The sequence below is a fragment of the Branchiostoma belcheri genome, unplaced genomic scaffold, assembly GCF_001625305.1.
Source record: "Branchiostoma belcheri isolate BF01 breed outbred unplaced genomic scaffold, Haploidv18h27 scaffold66, whole genome shotgun sequence".
In the NCBI taxonomy this organism is placed as follows: Eukaryota; Metazoa; Chordata; class Leptocardii; order Amphioxiformes; family Branchiostomatidae; genus Branchiostoma; species Branchiostoma belcheri.
Genome location: NW_017804309.1, coordinates 481,825 through 504,220, shown reverse-complemented (window position 1 = coordinate 504,220; position 22,396 = coordinate 481,825). Strand labels below are relative to the sequence as shown.

The 22,396-nt window shown below is 41.6% G+C and overlaps 1 protein-coding gene across 4 annotated transcripts in view; it reads left to right on the top strand.

The window, feature by feature from the left end:
• The window catches only part of LOC109483785 (apoptosis-stimulating of p53 protein 2-like), a 49,638-nt gene that overhangs the window by 20,330 nt on the left and 6,912 nt on the right, over window positions 1–22,396 (top strand). For 2 of the 4 annotated variants that reach the window (XM_019786884.1, XM_019786887.1), the window contains 2 exons: window positions 17,105–17,239; window positions 18,824–18,962. In XM_019786884.1, the coding sequence (XP_019642443.1) occupies window positions 17,105–17,239; window positions 18,824–18,962 (274 nt within the window). Of the gene's footprint in view, window positions 1–56; window positions 214–9,480; window positions 9,690–17,104; window positions 17,240–18,823; window positions 18,963–22,396 lie in introns of those variants that run through there. The other 2 variants (XM_019786886.1, XM_019786885.1) reach the window with 2 other exon arrangements.

Below are 22,396 nucleotides of genomic sequence, written 5' to 3'. Positions count from 1 at the left end.
ACCCCCCTCCAGGCCAAGTCAAACTGTGAGGCACTGATCAGGTTCCCCCCACAACTACCCAGCAAGGACTGGCCTACACCCTGACTTCTCTGCCCTGATATCACAGTCTGGTGCGCTGCCCGTACCATGGAACACCTGCGTGAAGGCTAGGGAAAGTTCTTGGGATCGTGCCGCACTGATGCACTGATGTCGCTGGAGAGGAGGAGGAAGAGGGTAAATCTTCCCACTAACTTGTTTCATCAGACCGCCCCCTGGTCTATTTATCTCATCTGTTTGTGTACGCCACCAGGCACAGATGTTGCCAATAATACTACTGGAGCTGCCTGTTTATGGAGGGGAAGGCTTTTACCACTTTGGAAGAATCATAAATCTTCTTGGGAATCATCCAATTTTACAAGAGCCTGTCATTTGTGTAGCAATTGGATTACTGTTTGGGAACATACCCTGCACTTCAGTGTGACATGTTTTGCCTTACGTTAGCTCGGAAATAGCATGTCTTGCTCCCCGTTGTTACACCAAAACTGGCCGTGCATATGTGAGCTGCTCTGATGTAAATATTTTCCAAAATAGATGGGTAGTGTTTGTTCACTGGTAGAAATGTCTTCTATAAAATCTGTCTAGTTTCTTCTTTGCCAGATTGTGTACTACTGGACAGGGTTGGTTGTTACTGCCTTACTGTAGCTCATGAATGTTTTCCTGAGGCTAAATATCAATTACTGCCAGACACACTGCTGTTCGATGTCTGTACTGCAGGCTTTGGTCTTATGCACAGACCACTGAAGTATTCAATCTTTTCTGTACCATTTTTTGTTATAAACCATGTCTGAGGGAGGTTTGACAACATGCCACAACTGTGACATGTGGTTATTCCAGCTTCCTAGTTTCTACTGGGACTTTTTAGGTTAGGAGACTGAGATCACATATAACAATTTATATACAGTTTTCTCAATTATATTTGTTTTCAGCTTCAGGATCAATGAATGGATTAAAAATTAAAAACAGAAACTATTTACTGAATCGAAATGTTGATCTGACAAAATTGTTGGAAAATTTCCAAAAGCAGTTTGTGTATTTGTAGAGTCTGTATTGGTATTGCATAACTATTTCAACACCTTGCGCTATTCCGCTGGTCGGGCTTACAGCGTGTCACACATGTCAATATGACAGGGCTGGATGTACTAATTATAATAAACCATACCACCAGTGATGACAGTCTTCAGGCAACAAATGTTGATCTCCAAGCAGATGTTAAGGTGGAAGATTATTTTCTGACTGCCATGCTTATCTGACTGTACCCACTACCCAACCGGCAGAGACATTGGCAGTCAGAAAACATTAGAGTCTTCCATCTAACATCTGCTTGGAGGTAAAACAAATGCCTGTATCCTACTTATGTAAACAACAAGTTGAAAAGGGCACTCTAATTTCAAAGCAGATGATGATGTGAAAGAATGTAACATTTTTTTGTCTCCTGGGCTTCTATGCTTCTGTCACAGCTTCAACCCTTGGGTAAGTTACTATCTGATCTATCAGTGACCCTAACAGTCAGACATGTTAGAATCTTTCACCCCAACATCTGCTTGGAGATAAACCATCTGCCTAGATCCCACAGATGTAAACAGCAGGGCAGGTAGGATGAGGTGGTTATCCCTGAGTCAACACCACTAATGAGAGGTTCCTATGTGGTATTAGCCATGACTCAGCCAGCAATGGGAATCCATTAGTCACAGTACAAGGTGCCAGTCCCAGGTTTCTATTTAAAACACAAGGGTCACTGCACACAGCCTCATACATGTAACATCCACTGGAGGGAGCAGCAGATATGTGACTGTTGGACATATGGCCATTGCCTAGTACATTAGACCAGCAAAACCTGATCTTACACTGTGTCTACATGCAGCTTGTGGTGTCACTCCGACAAGGTAAGTTTATAGAAAGATGTTTGTACACATATTGTATTGAAAATTTGTCCAATTTAACTGCAAGGCTTCTGTTTATATTGGATATTGTCCTGATATTGTACTGTTTTGAATTGATTTGATGTTTAAGATCAAGCAATCCTGTAACAGAAGTTCACAGAACTAAGCACCGGGAACATTTACAAGATAGCTGAAGTTTGTAGTACACATGCACGAATTTGCCCTAAGTTTGCGATCGTACATCCTTGGTATTTGATTGTGTGATTGTACTGCTATAGTACGACCGATGTCACCAAGCCCTAGAACGTTTGCTGTCTCTTTGTTGCCAAGTCTGCCACTCAGACAGGAATGGGTGCACTGTGTCTGCCATACTGGGTCATGTTTACACTCCATTTCTTCCTGGGGATGTGATATCTGTGTCCTGTAGGACTACAGGCAGGCAAGTTGTGCTGATTATGATCTGATTCCTACCAAACAAGTAGGTTCACCCACCAGAAGTCAACCTTCCCCAAGGTCAGATGCCTGAAAGACAAACTTATTAGAACAAACCATTAGTATACTATATTGTGGGAGATCTTTCTGTAGGAATTACCACTATTATATTCTTCCTATGCACCTATTGGGACAGGGGGTGGCAGGAGGGATAGCAGTAAGAAAGTAGGTTATACAAACTTCATTTACATGTTTCTGTTTCAATCTTAGAAACAGAAACATGTTGGGGGAGGCAACCGTGACACAATGAAATATGAGTGTTTTCAAATATTTGGTCTAAATTTTGGAATACCTTTCATGGCAGTATTTTCAAATATATGTATTATTTTTGATACACTGTGGACCTGCCTCAAGACAAGTGCTAGGTGTATCAGATCCTTATCTGTTTCCTGTTTTGGTTGCTATATTTGCATACATACAGGTCAGATTTTGGGTCAGGGTTTAATTGAAATGCACCTTTCCTCTCTGAAGTGTAGAAAGTCTCTTTTTGTGGTTCATATATTGTGTTCCAGTATTGTGTGCCCTTTCTGCAGTAGGTGAATCTTTGCATGTCAGGAACTGAAGAATTTTTCCTGCAGTTGTCTAGTGTTGACTTGACATCAAGATAATGTCAGCTGCGTGCTCAGCCCTGTCTGCATAGCTCCAGGATAAAATGCTCCATATGTACCAATGTGGTTTGTAACTGTGTGCACAATCTTGCAGCAGAAGTTTTGACAGATCAGCTGAGTTTACATATGAAGCCGGCTGTCTCATAATGTAACATGTTTGCCTATACAGTCCTACGGGCTGTGGTAAATAGTCAAAGGTGAACCTTATTTGCTTCTGTCTAATTTAAATAGGAAAATTGAAAGCTGTCCTTGAGTGCCTTTACCATACAAGATGGAGCATCCTTTCGTGGAGAGTTGTGCTGACGTCAAATTGACGTCAGGGAGTATCTCCAAGAAAGGAAAGGACACTTCAAGCGCAGGTGGTCTTGTGTTGTCCTTTTCTGTTGTGGTTCATTCTACAGAGGATGAGCCTCAAGGTAGGACTAATGTTCATCCAGACTGCAAACATTTTGTATAAACTTGGTTAAAGCGATTTGATAATTGTTGGCTGTTCCCAATTCAAAGTCTCTTAAGCATACACTATAGTAGTGTTTAGATATTCCCCACTCAATGTTTAAAGATGGGAAATCAAATGTCTAGAGTCCAATCATATGTGGGCGTTCTCTCTTCCTGTTCTTTTTCTGACATTGTTACTTTTTCTTGTGATGCATTTCTAAACACTGAAAGAAAGGGGTCCTTTGAGGCCGTGCCAGATTTAGCCTTCGCGCTGCAGTACTGCTGACATTCCAAGGGGGGCTCTCCTGGGATCTTCAAACATCCATGGCCGATCGTAGATAGCTGAACTTTAATTCGGTCCAAACGCATATTAGAAATATACACAAATTCGCCAACCTTCCTCAGTACCATAGAATAATCTTGACGAATCCTGCAGTAGGCCAGCCAAAAATGTCCTTAGTTTAGCTATTCTCTTTTGCTTTGGTCAATTGGTAGCTCTGCTATTTATGTGAACAAAATGACAGGAGATTTGTCTTGTCAGGCTACTGAAGAGTTTACTGTGACCTTCTGTGACAAGGTCGGAGTTCTGTGTCCAGCTACAGAGTCTGTTTCCTGCAGCAATGTTGTGAAAAGGTCAAGTATGATGCCTGTACCATGTGGATGTGAAAATTCTGGAGAGTTTAGCATGCTTTCATAGCATTTTCTCATGTCATGCTGGGGAAGGAACAAAGCTCAAAATGGTAGTCTAGACAGGAAAACAGGCTGAAAAAATCTAGTTGTTTACTATTGGTTTCATCTTGCAAGTGTCAGGTGAGAAATTCTACTTTTCGGTGACAGTTATTCACCAAAATGAAATGTTCATCACTGCGTTTACCATCTGTCCAATACTGCAATAGATAAGCATTTAACATATACAGTATGGTACTACAAAAATTCAGAATATCCTGACACATTCAATATTATTGAGGTTTCACATGTCTCCTTACCCTACTACGTACATGTAGGCTGTAGACGTGTAGTGCATGCATGTTTTGAAGATTGGCAAGTTCAGTGTCCAGGACTCAACAGTCCCAGTTTCTGAAATGTGTGAGATACATGTATATAGGGCCAGTCAATATTGGGAATTTTACCTTTCTATTTATTGACAATCTGTATGTGGTAGTCTCCTTATTCCAAACTTCATTAATTTTATTCAGAGATTCAGAGTTTGACTTTAAAGATTCTTCTACTATGAATCACATCCATCATCTCACTGACAAGCTGCGGGTATCCCACCAGAGTTCCATACATGCTCAGTACCAGTTGGGTTGTCACCATGGTAACTTGGTGCAGACCATTGAGCAGAGGTTGGGATGAGAAGACGTGTTGACCCTTGTTCACAGGGTGATGAGTCAGAGCTGGGGATGTGGTGGACAGCTTCCTTCAACTGGGTCACAGGGACTTGTTGTGTTCTTGTAGGGTTTAGCACTGTTTTTTTTTTTATTCTTATCTGTGTGTCTGATAAAAGTTCAATATTCGGCATGTTATTGGTAATATCATACTTTCCATTAATCATACTTTGTCTTAATTGAAATTGAAGAAGTCTGATGATATCTGAAATAATTATTGGATGATAATTCAGGTTATGTTTTTATCAATTAATTTCTTGTTATCTGATCTTCCAAGAATATTGCTGAGTTTTCCTGTAATTATTGAAATTGGAAAGGTGTGACAATCTCCCTAATAAGCTAATGTTGAATTATGTGAGGTTATCATTTGTCTCTTTATGTGATCTTGAAATTTTTGTGATAATGACACTTCTTGTTCTTAATTACAGTGGTGAAATTGCTATAGTGTAATGATCTCCATAATGAGCTGGTATTGAAAATATAATTAAGGTGATCATCTTATCACATATTGATCGCAATATCACTCAATGAAGTTGATGTTGGGAAAGTAAGATAGAATAGTATGAATGAGGTAGTGATAATTAAGGTTATGTTTATCTATGACTTGTTTGTTATCTGATGGTCTTTGAAATGTCAAGGGTAACAAGTGTGCCAAAACTGCCAGATGAAACACTTCTCTAATTCGTAACAGATGAACATTGGTGTAGGCGAGAATGAGATCCTTCTTTATATCTTTAAGTAAGAATAATGCCCAAACATTGTACAAGAATGTACTGGTGATATATGGACTGTTAGTTTGACATCCTGAGCCCATTTCTTGGAAACACTTCAATTTTGGATCACTGTTTCCATGCTCATGGGTTGTATAATGATGGCTTGTTTGACTGTCCATACATCCTGTTCCTTGTGATGCTGCAGGGAAGACTGAGCACACACAGTCATCTCCCTCATTCTTTCCTCGCTGAATCACAGCAAAGCCTTTTGTTCCTTTCTCAGTTTTTGTAAGTGAAAAATGATGTCTTCTTTGGTCTTGAAACAATTTGGTCATTGATGAGATTACTGGGTACTTTGAACTACTTTCCCATTCCCAATCTTTTCTGGCACTTGCTGCTCGTTCCCAAATTCCCTGCCATGTTTTTAACTGCACTCAGAACTTTCCCGAGCAGTATGCCCTCTTGAATTCTGCTGCAGACACCAGGAGGAAACCACTACTTCCAGTATGTAAAGAGCTTTTCAACAACAGTGCCAATTATCAAAACTTCTCACATAAAATACGACCAAATAAATTCCCTGGCAACCACAGTGTGGCATAATAATTACTGGAAAAAAGTTCAGGCAGGCTGACTAAAAGGGGCTGGTTTTCAGGAGGTGTCAAGTGAAACCTGTGGAAAAGGGATCCCTTTTCTCATGTTGCAGGGGACATGGCTGTCGTCTCCAGTCGGAATGTAGGCAATGGACATGGCGGGTCTTTAGTGCGACCACAGGCTGTCTGTGGCGTGACAGCACGTTATGTACCGGGCATTTTCTGAAGTACAACACCGGGTCAGGAGCGTCCCCTGTTCCTATATTTGTCTGGGAAACTTTATAAATATGCCGACCGACGTGAGTATGGTCATGCTGAAATCGACAGGAAATTGCCCATTGGCCACTGGTGATGCAATGGTGCAATAGGAGGTCTAGATCAGTTGGGATGGCCTTGACAATGGAGACACATGTCATAGCATCAGGCACTGTCAGGGGACTTACTGACAGAAAAACACCAGTAACTGGAGTGTTGGATGGTCCACAGTCTGGGCATAGCAGGTAGGGGCTTGGCTTTGTCTTTCAGCAGTCCCATAAACGGCATGGACGTTTCTCATTTGAATATTTCCGAGAAAGTCTGATAAATTTTGGTCAAGGGTGCCAAGATGAGGGAATCTCAGTATCGCAACAGAGGTCACACGTATACTGGCTTCACCACTGGTAGGTATGGAACATGCTACTATTGCTAGTCCAAATCTTTCCATCTTAAAATGCTCATTGTAGGTCATCCTTATCAATGACAATGTACCAATAGGATTGTTTTGTATCAATGAGGTTGAAAAGCAATGTCTGTACATTCAGTCGTGTGATCATAATTATTGTCAGTAACTTGTTGGTTCTTGGACTTAACTTGACTTATTAGACACAAATTGAAGTGATATGTAATACATTTCCAATCTGTAATGTGCATATATTGTATGCAAGTTGTTATTTGTTATGTCAGAGTTTTATTATACATAAATACGTTTATCTTACTCTGCTACATAATCTAATAATCTTGATTCATCAATTCCAGAGTTGCAACTTTTATGTCATTATAAATCTAATTTTCTGTAATAAATCCCATTTCCTGCTGCAGAATAGGTTAATGGGTCTGGATATAACCGACTGATGAAGCAAACTCAGCAGATAGCACACTTTAATCTGTCATCTTTGACCCAGTTTTTCTCTGCATAAAATCATTATTTTTAGTTCTGTTGAAGTTGCACATTTTGGCATCATCATCATTTCATTATTTTGTATTCAACTTTGCCATTACGATCTTTGTAACATATTTGCAGGTGTGGCATTTTTGTGTCATCATTTAGTGATAAAATGACATGCTTGAATGTTTTCCTAGTGCTCATAGTATTTGAGCACACTTCATTTAATCCGGGTTGCATAAAGACATCATATGATGCCATAGATAGTTCTGGGTCATCACTGGGCCTGCATGTGACCCCAATTCCACCAGTTCCCACAGTTCTCCTGTGTCCTGCCAGTGACAAGGACTGTCCTGTCACCACTCTAGGGACCACTTTTACCAATTTTCTTCTCCTAATGTTGGGGTGATTCCAACAGATCTATTTATCATTTGCAGTCAGGCATTTGTTTTCACTATGTCTGGTCTTGAAAGTGACCTTCTGGCACTGGTAAGTATTAACTTGAGTTCTGAAATGTTTCTGTCTGTTACAGTTGAGGTTTATAGGTCACACCGCTTTTTTAACTACTGCCAGTATCTGACTCAGTTCAGCTTATTTGAAATGAGGAAAAGTAGAAGGAAGCAGTATTTATTTTGTAGGTAGCTGCATTAAGCTTTGTTGTGCAGTTTTGAAATTAACCACATGTTTAATACACTTGTATTATGAATGCCTGAATGGAGTAGTGTGGCCTTTGTACCATTGTCCTTGCTGTTAGAGTATAGTAGTACCATGTACATGCGACATGTCTTACCCTGCCCAGACATGTCCTGTCGTCCCTTACCCTCTCCAACCTAGCTGCCCTCATTACTGACCTGCTGCTGACCCATTGCTGATGTGCAATATTTCGGGCAGTGACCAAATTGGGCACTCTTGGGTCGGTATGTCATACCAGGGATGCATCTGTGCTTTTGTGGATCAGCCATGGAGTGCCCTGCACAAGACCCGATGTCTAACTCCATACTCGTACAGCCATCCAAATACATTGTGTAATATTCCCTAAAAATATCAAGCAAATCTGTAAGTCTGTCTTGCCAGTCTGAAAAAAAACCATACCAGAACTTCGCTGTGTAACATGACTGTGAGATGTAAGTGTAAATGTACACATACAGTTCTTCAAAGTAATCTCCAAGCAGATATACGGCTTGGCTTCTTTTACACTTTTTTTAGGCATTTAGTATATCTTTACAGCGTGAATACTTATCTTCTGGGACCTAGAAAGATGACAGAATATCACATAGATTTTTGTATAAAAACAAGCCTGACCCTGTATCTACTTGGAGATTACTACAGAGTACCACAGTATTTACAGCCAAAGAAAACCCCTAACCCTAATGCCAGGAACTCTCCCAAAGCTGATCCTCCTCTGAAAGATTTACAAGGCAATAATCTGCAACTTCCACCTGTGTTTGTGCAGTAATCCTTCCATTTCATGGATCATTGTCAGTAGAAAGACTTGCCATGATTGTCGGCCCCCAGGGGACATGTATGCACCAGGGGAGGAGATCAGAGGTCTCTGCCAAATCTGAGATGGTCACTCAGGCAGGCAACATGCCTGGGAGTACAAGTAGTTTTCTGCATAGGGGCTTCATAATAATTGTCATGGGGGTAGCAGGGTGAAGTATTCTAGGCATGTTATAAGTTTTAGAAGGAAAATAACTGAGAACTCACAAGATGTTCATTCTCAAAACTACTTTCTAGTACTCATGTCTATGTTGTCAATTTTCAGGGTTAGCAATGCTATTCAATCAAAGCTAACTACCTGAGCTGCAAGTGAGGGTTTCCTGGATTACAAAAGTTGAAAATCTCTCTCTAGCATTATAAGCATGATTAAAGTTTTATAAGGGTTACCGGTACTAATAGTATGAGATGTTGGTTCTCAAATTCTTGACTTCGAATTTTCTCGATCTATTCTTGTCTATGTATGAAGTCAGTGTTCTTGGATAATGTCCCTATATCAAATCTGCATAACTTTCAGAGTAGCCAATAAGTCACTCCTGCCTCCCCCAATATTCCTTGAAAATTTAAACCTGGGTGATTGGCCTAAGGTTTGCACCAATGGCAGGTCTCCAAGAAGGTGGGCTCCTTGCGTAAACAGCTGTAGTTCATTAGCATACCTGAGGCCGTGTTTATGGAGCGGCTGGCAGAGGTCCTCCTGACACAAGCCACCAGGAGTGCAGCAGAGAGAGGAGGCCTGCCTGCCCTGAGGGCTCCCATGTCTCAGCCCGGCTCCAGCCTGGGGCGGCATGTCCCCTCCACCCCTGCCCCGCGTGTATGATGGAGCCATGGATGGGGCGGAGGCAGAAGGATGAGCGAGCCATCAGCGCCCTCCAGTATGTCAACTTTATGCTGGAGATGTACATCGAGGTAAAAACCAGTGCGTCACTTCTCCAGTGCCTCTTTAGTGGTGCTTACCATTGTATAGCTTCAATGAGTACATGTATATACTACTCTACTAGTCTTAGATATAGGGCATTGTCCAGTTTTCGAGGGTATTTTGTTTTCACTTGACTGGAAAATGTGGTCTGAACAGTTACTTGCGGTTGCTGGGTTGCCCCCTGTTTGTTGAATGAACCAACAGGCAACAGGATGGATAAAAGTTTGTTTATTCACTCCAGGGAGACCTGAGGACATGCCAGGACCAGGCTTATTGATGCTGACATTTAATGAGTAAAGAGGAAGAAAACCTTTTCTCCTAGGCGGGCAATTTATGTGAGCCACAAGTCTGTTGAAATTAGGTGCTGATGTGGTGGTGAAGTCCTCCCTCCATCTGGGCCCCTGGTGGGGTGGCCAGCTGGGATTTGTTTAACTCTTTTTCAAACTTCTGGTCACAGAAGATGTCAGTCATATAAATCTTCCCCCACAGGTCTTTTGATTAGGGGAACATTGGCACGCTTTGGGACTTCAAGTAGTCATCAGTGCTATTTGTCTTATATAGTATTGGACAATGTCTGTCAGGTGAATTCCTCATTTCCTTGTTTGTAGTTTAGGGGTAGAAGGAGCGGCCTGTTGTTGTTAACATGTGTCAAGCTTTGTACCCCAAATACCTCGCTGTCCGGGACGCTTCTCGAGTAAACACTTTCCCAGTCTCGAGTTCTTGCAAATTGTTGTAGCCTGTCAAGTGCGCAGTCTCGCTGAGCTTGCTCACTTTGAAGTTCCATTCAGAGTTCCTAAGACTTCCAACATCTTTTCCTGTTTTCCTCAGAGGAATTCTGGGGTTTTCCGTTAGTGCCATTGCTGGTCAATGTCAAAGGGGCTAACTGTTCCCCTGGTTGGGAGGATCAACCCCCAGAGCCCCAGTTAGCCTGGCAGTAATCAGGTCTGAAAGGGGAACTTAAAGACATTACTGCCAGTGTGTGTACAGATTGAGAGTGGCCGAGATGTGAGAGGAAATTGGTAACATTTGTACATGTGTTGGATCAGGGCAGGACTTGGGAGTTGCCAGGTGGCCGCTGGTGTTGGCAAGGGTGACCTGGAATTCCTGTTTGCAGTCTTGGCACTGTTTTACTCTGAAGGAGGCAGGGATAGCTGGAACATTACATCATCTAGTAAATGTATGATGACCCAGTACAGCTACATGTAGAACCTTTATCTCATCCTCTAATTCTTATGACCCAAATTTTCTAAATTGGATTACGTCTCTCACATTCAGTTGTATGTTCTAAAGTGGAAGCATAATGAAATCCTTGCCATGTGTTGTGTACCCAAGAGATATCTTGAAATACCAGTGAGTCATGTTGGTACTGCCTGGCCCTGGGAGGTACCAGAGAGGATTTTGATCTCTCAGGATTGTAACATGTCTAGGAGAAGATGTACTAGGCTACAGCAGATTTAATTTGTTGGCTTTATATGCATGCTGATGGGAATGTCTGTACCTTGGCATTCACAGTTTCAGCAAATACATTTAAATGAGACTTGTTGTCATTGGTCATCAAGTGTCAGGGTAGAAGACCTGAACCTGTAATGTCCCCAAGCTGACCCCAATGTCACCCCTTTAATTCTAGTGTCAATATTGCTAGACTTTTATTTACCATCAAATTTTTTTGTCTGAGGGCCAAGATGATGAATTTTGTGGCTTGTCCAGGGACAACAAGCACCTTATCAAGAAACCAATCCACATCTGAATGCAGATTTAATAGGCATTTAATTGGATTTCCCTGAATCAACACTCTCAAAGGGATTAATCCTGGTCTGGTCCATGGCAGTATCAGTCTGGGGGGAGATCTATTACTGTACTGATCTGCATAAAATAAAGCTGAGGATTACAGAGTTACAGAAGTCATCGACATACAAACTGCACACATTACTTAGAGCAGGAAGGTAGGGTCTTTCTCTCATCTGTATCTTAAAAAGTTTTTATCTGCCAGAACTTCTTGCCTTGTGCCTTATGGAGCAATGACTTGTGTCCATCACTGGGTCTGTTCAAGGAATTTTCCTTTCAATTATCGTACGCATATGTTGAAGATATGATTGATCACAGCAAAAACTGTGTCGCATACTGGAGGATGAAAAAAATGTCCTCCATAGGTTTTCATTATCTGGAGCTCCCTGGCCTGCTGTGTCCCTAATGGAGTAGAGTCCTGTGAGTGTCTATCATGGAGTCTGTAGGAATTTTCCCTTTGGGTATCATAAGTGAAGTGAACAGCATGATTGATGCCAGGCTGGGCTGTAATCAGAGATGCTGCAGCAGTTAGGAGATTCCTCTTGTCAGCCTCCATCTTGGAATGTCAACTGCCTCAGAAGCTTATCACTTAGGACCTACATTTGAAGCTGAATTTAACTTGCTTTTGAAATTTCACTGACACATTTGTTGGATGGTGGTTCATCATTAAGATATATCTATAGCCTGCATATTCACTGTACCAAAATTGTGCCGCCTACCCGAAGTGTTGGGTCCATCACCGTAGATGACTTTGTCTATACAAATTTGCCAAAACATGAACTAAGACTGCAGACCTCTTCTGTTCTTATTTCATATTTTGAACCCTCTGTTGATTTTTAACACTTTGATAGTGTCTGCCTTCCTGTCAGTTGCCTACCATCTCTTACAGCACAAACCTGCTGACCTACAAACCATTTAAGCCACCAAGCAAACTTTGGTCAATGTGCCAAGTTCCTGTGAATGTGACTGTATCTACTCAGCAGTGTGCTGCTAGAGAGGTTGTTATGCATTCCTGTTCCCCTCTTGGGGTGGGCGTTCCTTGGGCTTCTCTCCAAAGTCTCCTTACCTTTCAGTTCCAGATAAATCTGATGATCTAATGATTTTCCAAGGTGATCAAGATTTTCCAAGGTGCTTAGTTCCTTCTCATGGTCCCTCATGTGGACAAGTGGTTGCATTTATATTTTGATGAGTATTGCAATTCTTACAAGGGCCATCCTATTTGTGTAATTAGGAAAAAGTGTACTGCACAGGACTGTAATATATTATTCAGTAGTTAAAATAAAAGGAGTAATGTATTGTGTACATGTAGTTAAAATAAAAAGCATAAGAGTTGTCCTGATAACTCATTGTACATTTTTTGCACAGTAATGAAACAAAAAATGTTGCTAGAGTACTATGGAAACGGAACAAACCATAGATTATGAGATATACCCAGTTCTGAAATCAACAGGGCACTTGTTTCTTATCAAATACTTCTAACCTTTGTTCTTTGATTTTGTTATGTGAGTCTAATTGCCTTATGCTATAACTAGTTTAAGTGGTTTCTGACAGCCAACATTGGCTGTTGATAACTTTTGAACTGAAATCGAGCTTGGTATCACAGGCAATTACAGTTATTAGTAGATGTTCGTTCAAACTGGTGCTGGTCTGCTGCCTGCTATAATTGAATTTTACTCCAACCTTGTCGACCTTGTCCGTATGTAGAAGGTTCCAGATGTGGTCTTCAAAAGCCCAAGGACAGGCCAAGCTCACAGTCAAAGGCATGCTCTGCTATTAAAGGAAAGTCTCTGGCCAACAGTTGATAGATAAGGTTGTCATGCGATACTAGTTATTACTACTCAGTACATGAATGTTACAGGCTGTAGTTCAGGCTATAATCTATGCTGCTTGTGTTACCTGGAATCTACTCTATTGTGCAGCATACAATGTAAGTCACATACTTCATTTAAACTCTTGAATCCTCAGATACAGGAATGTTAAAAGAGGTATTGGAAGCTTTCAGTGATAGCCTTGCTTCGGGTTTATTTTTGCAAAGTATTGTGCATAAAGTAAAACTTATCTCCAGCTGTGTGATGCTTCCTCATGGAACCTTTCCTGAAAATGTGTTTGATGACAAGTTTTGAAAGGATTACATTGCTTTATGTCCCACTTTCTTTTTTGTCTTCATGGTTTTCAGTGTGGGTGTTAAGAAAGCTTATCATCGAGCAGCTGATTCTTGGCATTCCCCCCATTCCTGGTTGCCTATGTCTTTCCTGCCTTTGGCACAAACAAATCTGGACTATCCGTTGTGACGTTAATGAAATAGTTTTGTGCAGGGTAAAAGTTCCTGCAGACATTTGCACTATGTCAGCTTCACAACTATAACAGTCATGGGTAACAGAAAACTGCCTGTAGTGACAAGGACTCATTCCTAAATGCTGTTCAGCCTTGGCTTCTTACCCCTACCATAGAGACTCTCTTTGTACAGGTATCTGTAGGTGTGAGAATAGGATAGCTGAAAACAGATTTTCAGGACTTTTCTATGGGGGTAGAAGTAAGTGATTGAAGTTGAAAAATTTTGATCCTAATCCAACCTGGGATGTTTTAAACTAAAAGTTGACGTGTTCAGTTCAAAGTTATTGCTGGTTGTTTGTTGGAATTTGTCAAAGAATTATCTTAACATCACCTCTTGTCAATATTATCACTGTAGCTACTATCACAGGGATCAAATGTCAACAGAAAAGGTCCCTCATATCAGTGAAGGTGTTTCATATCCCAGTTGACATGAAGCAGGTTGCCATGCTGTTGCAAGGTATAGATCATCCTACATATATTCTTTCATGTAATGAATAAGTTTTTTCTTGTAGTTGTTAAAGTAGTACAGACGTCCAAATATTTACAGTGTTTTGAAAGGAGAGCATTGCCAACCTTTATCTTTGTATGAATGTCCGTATGTAGACACCACTCTAAAAGCTTGCCTTATTATACCTAAAAGTACACTAACAAAACTTTTTGATGGGACCAGGAAAATGTAATGTCCGAACTGATGGTAAAACTAATCATGTGAACCACGTGTACCTTGGTTCACCTATGCTAACCACAAACTCCAGGAGAAACACCTCAGGTTATGTTGATTTCAGCTTGGTTGAAACTTAAACTTCAGAGACCTCTTCACATGTGGTCGTGTTACTGTATAAAGGGTTGAACCAGGTAAGACCTGCAGCTGGTTTTAATCATGGCCAGGTCTTGGGGGCGTATCTCAGTTTCAGTGTTGACCTTCACTTAGTTAGCCAGAAGACTTGGAAGACTGTATGTTATCAGTTAACCGCTGCTTTCAGTTTGATTTTGTACCAGGTTAATTGACAGGTCCTTCTAGATTCTGAAAGAGATGAGTTGACTGACCTCAATGATTTGGACAAATTCAAGTCCTCATCAATCAAGGTATGGATGACTGTAGAAGTTACTAGAAAAAAGGAAAACAGGTGTGGGAAGACGATACACATGTTTCACTCTGATTGCTTCAGTTTTTGTTAAAGCAATCTAAAAAAAATGATAACTTTCAACACATTTCCATCAATTTCTGCTTAAATTCTATCAAGGTGAATTGATAAATTGGGCATTATCCCTTTGACCTCCAACCCAGTCCAATTTGTTTCACATTTTTACTAGGACTTCACAGGTCCTCTGCAGTCAGTTTACAACTGCTTTGCAATAGCTCTCCATCCTTAGTTAGACGTTTCTTGTGTCAGACATTAAATTTGTTTTAGCAATAGTTTTCCTGTTATTATGTAGTGTCTAAGCTGCCAGCTTCAAACACCCCGCCCGGTAGCTGGCAGTTTGCGTTTGCCGGAAGAGCGCTAGTCAAACATACAGGGGCAGCCCTCCCCACACATTCCTGTCCATTAGAACACAGTCGTGAGGATGGCATCCCTGACCTTGAGTTCTAGGTCATGACCACACTGTGAGCTGTGGGACCTGACAGTTGTGTCATGGCTGGAAGTGATCAAGTCCATGGTTTAGTTGGGACATGTGTTGTGGTGGGTCCTTCGTTTTGAACCAGAACCATTTTTTCCATTGAGGAACAGACGAGTAGTAATACATGTATGTAATGTTAGTTAGTACTAGTAGTGAAAGACTTCCATATCTTGGAGATTTTTGGTAGGTCATACAAGGCTTGAGGCTACACCTGTCCAGTCCTTCCACCTGTTATTTCAACCAGACATCTATTTTTACCAAGCCCTGGAGAGCATTCTTACAATTGTGGACATGTTGGAATTTTAGAAGTCATTCTGTTATGTTCTACTGCTGTACCTTATAACATGCCAAGGTCTATCATACACTAGGGACAAATCTGCATTCTGTGTTAGCTGGAGAGGTCAGTACTGGCCCTGACCTATTAGTTATGAGGGCTGTTAGCTCCAGGCAAAGATACCTGTTCCTGTTATTATGGTAATAAGGATATTCTTAGGAAAGTCATATTCTGTTGATGTATGTATTGTAGCTGTATGTCATCAATAGCATCGTTACTTCATTAAAATGAATTATCCTGAAGTCCTTGCCTGCCAATACCATGATAACTGAGAAAGGAAAGTTACTGTAAGGTTACATTTCAGCAGCAGAATGATGATCTTTTGCAGGTTAAAGTTTAGGAGTGACTTACCCTTCCGCAGATGTTACGGATCAATTCCTTCCTGTTCCCCTATCCTGTGGCAATGGTGGAATGTTGGTTCTTCACCAAGTTCTGTTAATCTTTATCAGACTCAGGCTTAGACCAGGGAGGGGGTTGGTTGAATTCTTTCAGGGTCTATGTATTTCTTTTTTTGGGGGTGTGTGTGTGTGTCTGTATTGTAATCTCCTACTGTAATAATTGCGCAGAAACATCTATACCTGGGGAAAAACATTTTCAACAAATTTCAACCAGGCCTATTCTAGATCTGTTTGGCAAGACACTGTGGGTCAACATGTCTTTATTTGGTGAAAATTTTGGGAGTTCAAATGACTGAATCGAAATCCTACAAAATATTTGCCCAACATAGCTTTCTGTTACTTTTCGCTTCTGTTGCTAGGAGAATATCCTTGTTACATAATGCCCCCTGTGGGAAAATAGTTTTGTGTAAGCTAAAACAGGATCAAGAGATTCAAGGCACGTATCCATTTCCACAACATGTTGATTTTATAACGGTTCTGGTAAGACCAGTATGTTGAACTTGTGGCCTCCCCCTTGTAAGGACTGGGCATGCCATGCCTCGGCTGTCGTATGTCTTTGTGTGGCTGGTCATCTCCCTGTCCAGACTACACTGATACAGTTAGGGTAAAAGGTTGTCAAATGTTGCATAACATATGTATGTTGATCTTTGTCCTGGTAAGGCCAGTGTGTTGAACTTTTGGCCTGTCCCATTTGAGAAACTGTTTTTAATCATGCTTCAAAGTCATTTGTCATGTACAGATAATTAAAACACCTTGTAGACATTTAGTAACCATAATGATTGTCTCAGTGTCAATTCCTGATTAACTAAAGATATCCAAGACCGAGTAGATAACTTGTTCTGGCCTTTTGAGGGCTGTATGTGTTCATGTCCATGTCCATGTGCAGTAAGTATGTGTATGAGATGCTGACTGGACTATTCTGTGCCCTGTGTAGCTGCCTCCTGGGCTGGACCTGACGCTGGCAGACCTTCAGGAGATGGCCACCAGGCAGCAGCAGCAGATTGAGAGCCAGCAGCAAATGTTGGTCGCAAAGGAACAGAGACTGAAATTCCTCAAACAGCAAGATAAGGTACGTGGGTTGTCCACAGGCTGTTGTTGTTTGGTTGCTTTTGTGACGCAAACAGTAAGAAGTTATCCTTGTTGTTTCTGTGGCAGGATTTTGGCGGTATATTACAGAGGGTAGTCATGCTAGCCTGGAAACCAGCCCAGATGTATATGTATAAACTTGAGACTAGCATTTACCTGTAACATCAACCCCAACCCTGGTTAAGTCAAAGTAATAACAAGGCTGGTCCCTGCTTTACAGGCTTTAATGGCTTCCTGAAAAAACTCAAAACTATATAATACCTTGAGTGAAGTGTTATCAGTCCTGTCAAACACTGATAAAATTCATACTTCATTTAGGCGGTTTGCACTGAAATATTAAGAGAAAACTGACACTCCAGACTTTATCTTTGAGTGAAAAGCCCTGCTATCTTGAGTGGCTGCAGGCCCATAGGGAGGACACAAACCCTGTGCATCAGCCAAAGGCCAGACAAGACTGGGGTGTAAGGTTTCCCCAGTGCTGTGAAGTCTGCCGCAGATGTCAAGTTGAACTCTGAAGGCTTCAGTCTGTTGAGGCTAGGGAGGGAGGTACCAGAGGGTGGGTGGGCAGACTGAAACAGTTCTCTACTGCTGTGAACACCTCAGGGATAAGCCCTGCTAATAAAGATCTGGTTATGACAGGAATATCTGATCTCAGGGAGGGTTCCAGAAACAACAAATTGAAGGATTAAACTTGGACTTGGACTTGAATTTAGGGATTTGGTGAATCATCTAAAGGTTCTTGGGGGGGGGGCAGTACTCCCTTTTAAGGCATGTCTGGAGGACATGTTTTTGTAAGGATGTGTGCGAACCAGGGAACGGCTTTGAGCCATAAATGGGCAAATGAAAGGGCAGAATTTCATAGGAAGGACTCTGTTGACTCAGTCAAATTCATGTGGCAATATCAGCACGACCTGTAAGGCCATCGCTTCCATATTGAAATTAACCTGTGTGACATGCTAGAATTTCTACTTTTAGGACGGCTATTTATATTGGGAAAGGAGACGTTTGATGCCAAGCTCCTGTTTCCATGTATACCTCAAATGTACGAACTTGACAGCAGTGACGTCTGGGGTTTGTAAGTCATAATCATCCTGGGTTCAGGTTCGTAGTTCTGGCATAGGATAACACACCATCTAAGCCAGCAACAAATTTGTAAAACGTTCTGATGAAGACGGAAAACTGCCCTCGCACATTCTAGACGTGAACTCAAGCTGGAGTTATGTGGGTGTGGGGGCGCCAGATAGTCAGCTAGCAGTAATATCTGTGCAGATCCGAAACAAACAAGTCATATCCGGTACATGTAAAATATGGGCCATGATTTTCAGATTTTTCTAAAGACCAAATGAATACGACATCAAATTCAGGATCTTACATATATAGATACAAATGCAGAACTTATACATTCACCCCCAAATATAGTACATTTGTAGAAATGAATTAGCTTTGTTGGGGTGGTAACTGTTGCACTTAGTCATCATGCGTGTGTGCATGTTTCTGACTTTGCTTGAAGAGGGTGAAGTCTGTCATCTCTAACAGCCCTGTTTTGTTTCCCTTGTACCGTGTATAGGCCCAGCAAGAAATGGCGGAAGAAAACGAGAGATTGCGTATGCTGCGAGACAAGGTGGAGAGCCAGGAGATGAAACTGCGCAAACTCAGGTCACTGCGGGGGCAGGCGGAGCAGCAGAGAACCACCAACTCTAACTTGTGTAAGTCCGGTCTACAGTCATTTTGATTTAGTCAGCCATACACTGATGAGTGGTGAGAAGGCAGAAGCCTGTCACTTTTGGCCAAGCACACCTGGTCACCCCTTGTCTTCTCCAACATGCAGAGGTTTGACACCTGGGGATTACCAATACATGGGGCAGAAGGCAATAGGACTGAACATCCCTCCCTTCAGACAATCTGATCCCCGAGCAGGAGTGTCCCAGTCATCAGGGGGTTGTAGATTGGAACATACAACCTCTGGGTTTCCAATGTGTGTGCCCAAAACAGGACCATCAATGTCCTTAATTCGAGTTTACTGGTGCTATAATATCCGTACCCTGTGTCTTCTGAGGCCAGGCAGGACACAGAACAAGGCCAACATGGTGTAAAAGTACACCCATCTTGTCTTGTGGCTGTTTTCTTAACCTAGTTCCAACCCTTGAAGTTCTTATAGAAGATTAGAAGTATATTATTATGTGCTGGTGTTGTCCCTTCCCCATGTACAAATGTAGGTCAGGTCAAAGAATCTGTTCCCATTACCATCTGGTCACTGATGCTGGGGCCTGCATGCCATTTTAGGCAGAGCATGATATAAACTGTTTTGATTCCATGTAATCCATAGCCAGATCACAAAGATTAACTATAAAATGTTATTGGTGCATTTTCCATTTCATTTAGTATAAAACAAAGCCAGCTTGCTCGAAACCAAAGTAATTAAGCTGGTTTGTTATGCCGAAGGGTGGTTATACCGGCTATACAGATACAGATACAAATGTACATTGCTGGTGCCTTTCTGACTTAAGTGTAAAGCATTGAAAGCACAGATTTCCCTTCTGGATGAAAACATTACCAAATGTATTCAACAGCAGACAAGTTGTTTTTCCAGAGTTGCTACATGTTTTGCACTTGCAGACCACAGCTCTGACAATGGAACCAATTGATCAGTTTCCCTGCTAATCCACCAGGGGGAGGACCTGTCAGAGTAAACCCTCTCCTCCTGAGTGGCCACTTCAACCCTCTGTCAGCTTCAGGGTCATTTACCTACCTGCTCTAAGTGGGCTCCTGTCCCCCTGGGTTCTACAAGTTCCCTTATGGCAGGCTGAAAGAAACAATAGTTACATTGTGGCTACAGCTGATAAAATCTTCAAGTGCTTTGGCATAGGCCTTGGAATCAGTCCCAATATTGGATAAGGACACTGGAACTTGGTGCCTCTAGTAAGTTAATTGCTTGTGATGCTGAGCTTGTTTTACTGGAACTGCATGCAGGAAGTTAGTTACCATGTAATATCAAACACCTGCTAAATGTCTGTCCTCTTTGCTTCAAGCAACCATCAGCATGTTGCCATTAATTCTTTGCCCATTAGAATATGCTAGTACATGTATATCCAGTGGGGAGTAGCCAGTGTATCTGTGGTACAGTTCATAGAATCATAAGAAAGAAATGTCTACAAACACAATTGTACAAGTTGGTCAGAATACACTTATAGTAGTAACGTATATAGCTTATGATAAGAACACTTTTGGACCAGTGTTGAAAACTGCTCAGAATAGGGTCTCTCCACCTGTTGCCCTTGGTGGTTACTGGTGCAGGTCCTATTAATTATAGTAATCAAATGTAAACACCATTAAGGCTGCTCTGGCTGCATCAGGGAGATTAAAAGCATGCACTTGATTAACTCAGTGGGAGTGACCAAAAAAGTCTTACCTCAAAGTAAACCCCTGGAAAATGTGGTGACAGCTGAACAAGCAAATACAGTTGCACAAACAAATCACATATTGTTCAAAGTAGGTACAAATTTATTTGTGCACACAGTTCATAATGCACTTCCACCAGTACATGTATATCAAGGAGGCCTGCCATGCAGTGTAGTAGTAGTAGAAATTGGAAATCATTGTAATATAGAACTTCAAGTCATCTTTGCCTAAAACTGGACAATTGCACTGTTTTTCAATAAATATGTTGATTCACAATTACGGCCTGTAATACCTAATCTGGCCTGTTGCAGTAGAACTGAACTGGACACCATGCATGAGAAGACTGGCCATAAAGCAGGCCATGTTGTGTTAGTTGATGATGAGGAAACATTTGCAGAGACAGGTGGAAATGTTTGTGCCATACAGGGAAGCCCCTGCTGGGAGGCTGTCAGGACCTGCACTGCTGGGGGTACAGTCCTGCTCCCATAGGGGCAGCTGTTGGCCATGTTTGGGTTGTGGAGGTCATAGAGGTCGTCCGCTCTTTGGACATGGTCAACCCTGCCTCATCTATAAATATGGAGCATACCTCAACCCTCAACATAGTTAACGTTGATGACAGGCATAAACACACAACAGGCATATGCAGTGCATTAAAGTGGATATTCCTTCTGAGGGCACGTTCCCCGAAAACGATATCTACCAAACCAAGGAGGTTTATGTGCAAATAAACAATAACCAACCTGTATTAACTGAAATCATTCTGTAAGAGTAAGAGAATAACTAGGATTCAGAAATATAACATCTTGTAGTGATTGTTTGAATCTCAAACATCCATATTTTGAACCACAAAGTGTTGCTAATCTGGCTAGTTGTCCCGACATCTGTAGGGCAAGTAACATGGAGAGACAAAACAACACTGACCTCTGCCCTGCTTCCTCAGACGTTTGGATACAGTATACAGTAAACAAGATTCCATCTTCTTCCCCTTACACTAACCTAGATTGATCAACATTAGTGAGACTGACTAAACTGTCATTACCAAGAAGGCCGATTTCACCATAATATGAAGATTGGGATTTTGAGGGTTTAACATTAAATACTATAGTGGAGACCTACACATGAGGTTATAACGTATGTGCGGAACTTTCGTGTGATGAAAAATGTCCATCAACCAGGTTGTTTAGAGATTGCTGTTACATGTACCCGTGACAAAAGGGGCAGAACTGCAAGAGAGTGAATGATGTTACACAAGTGACCAGTACAATACCAGTTCCTATATGGAGTTTGAAATCAGGATGTTTTCCTCATACCACACCCTGCCAGCAGTTATTTGTTGCCTGGGGAAAGTCTGACAAAGAACGTGTTCATTTTCCTGCCAGTAATGAACTTGTTCTCTCAAGTTGATGGTTGGCATACCATTGTGATTAGAACATGATGTCATGTTCCCTATGGGCCTGGCCACCTGTTCTCTTTTCTGGCACTTGTTTTGCACCCTGAATCAGAGGGAACATGTGAAAATCTCTTACAAACAAAATTGACACTACATGTATAAGACATCCAGAATCCAATCACAATGCAAGGAACTTTGGTTTCCGAGCCATTGGACTGAACGGTAATGGTGGAAGTACCGGGGTATAATTGGACTGAACCTACCAACATTTATTTGCAAAGGGTATTTAATAATGAAACCAAGAACAGTATACATGTTGTACAAGGTAGATTGTGAGGAACAGTTGTAATG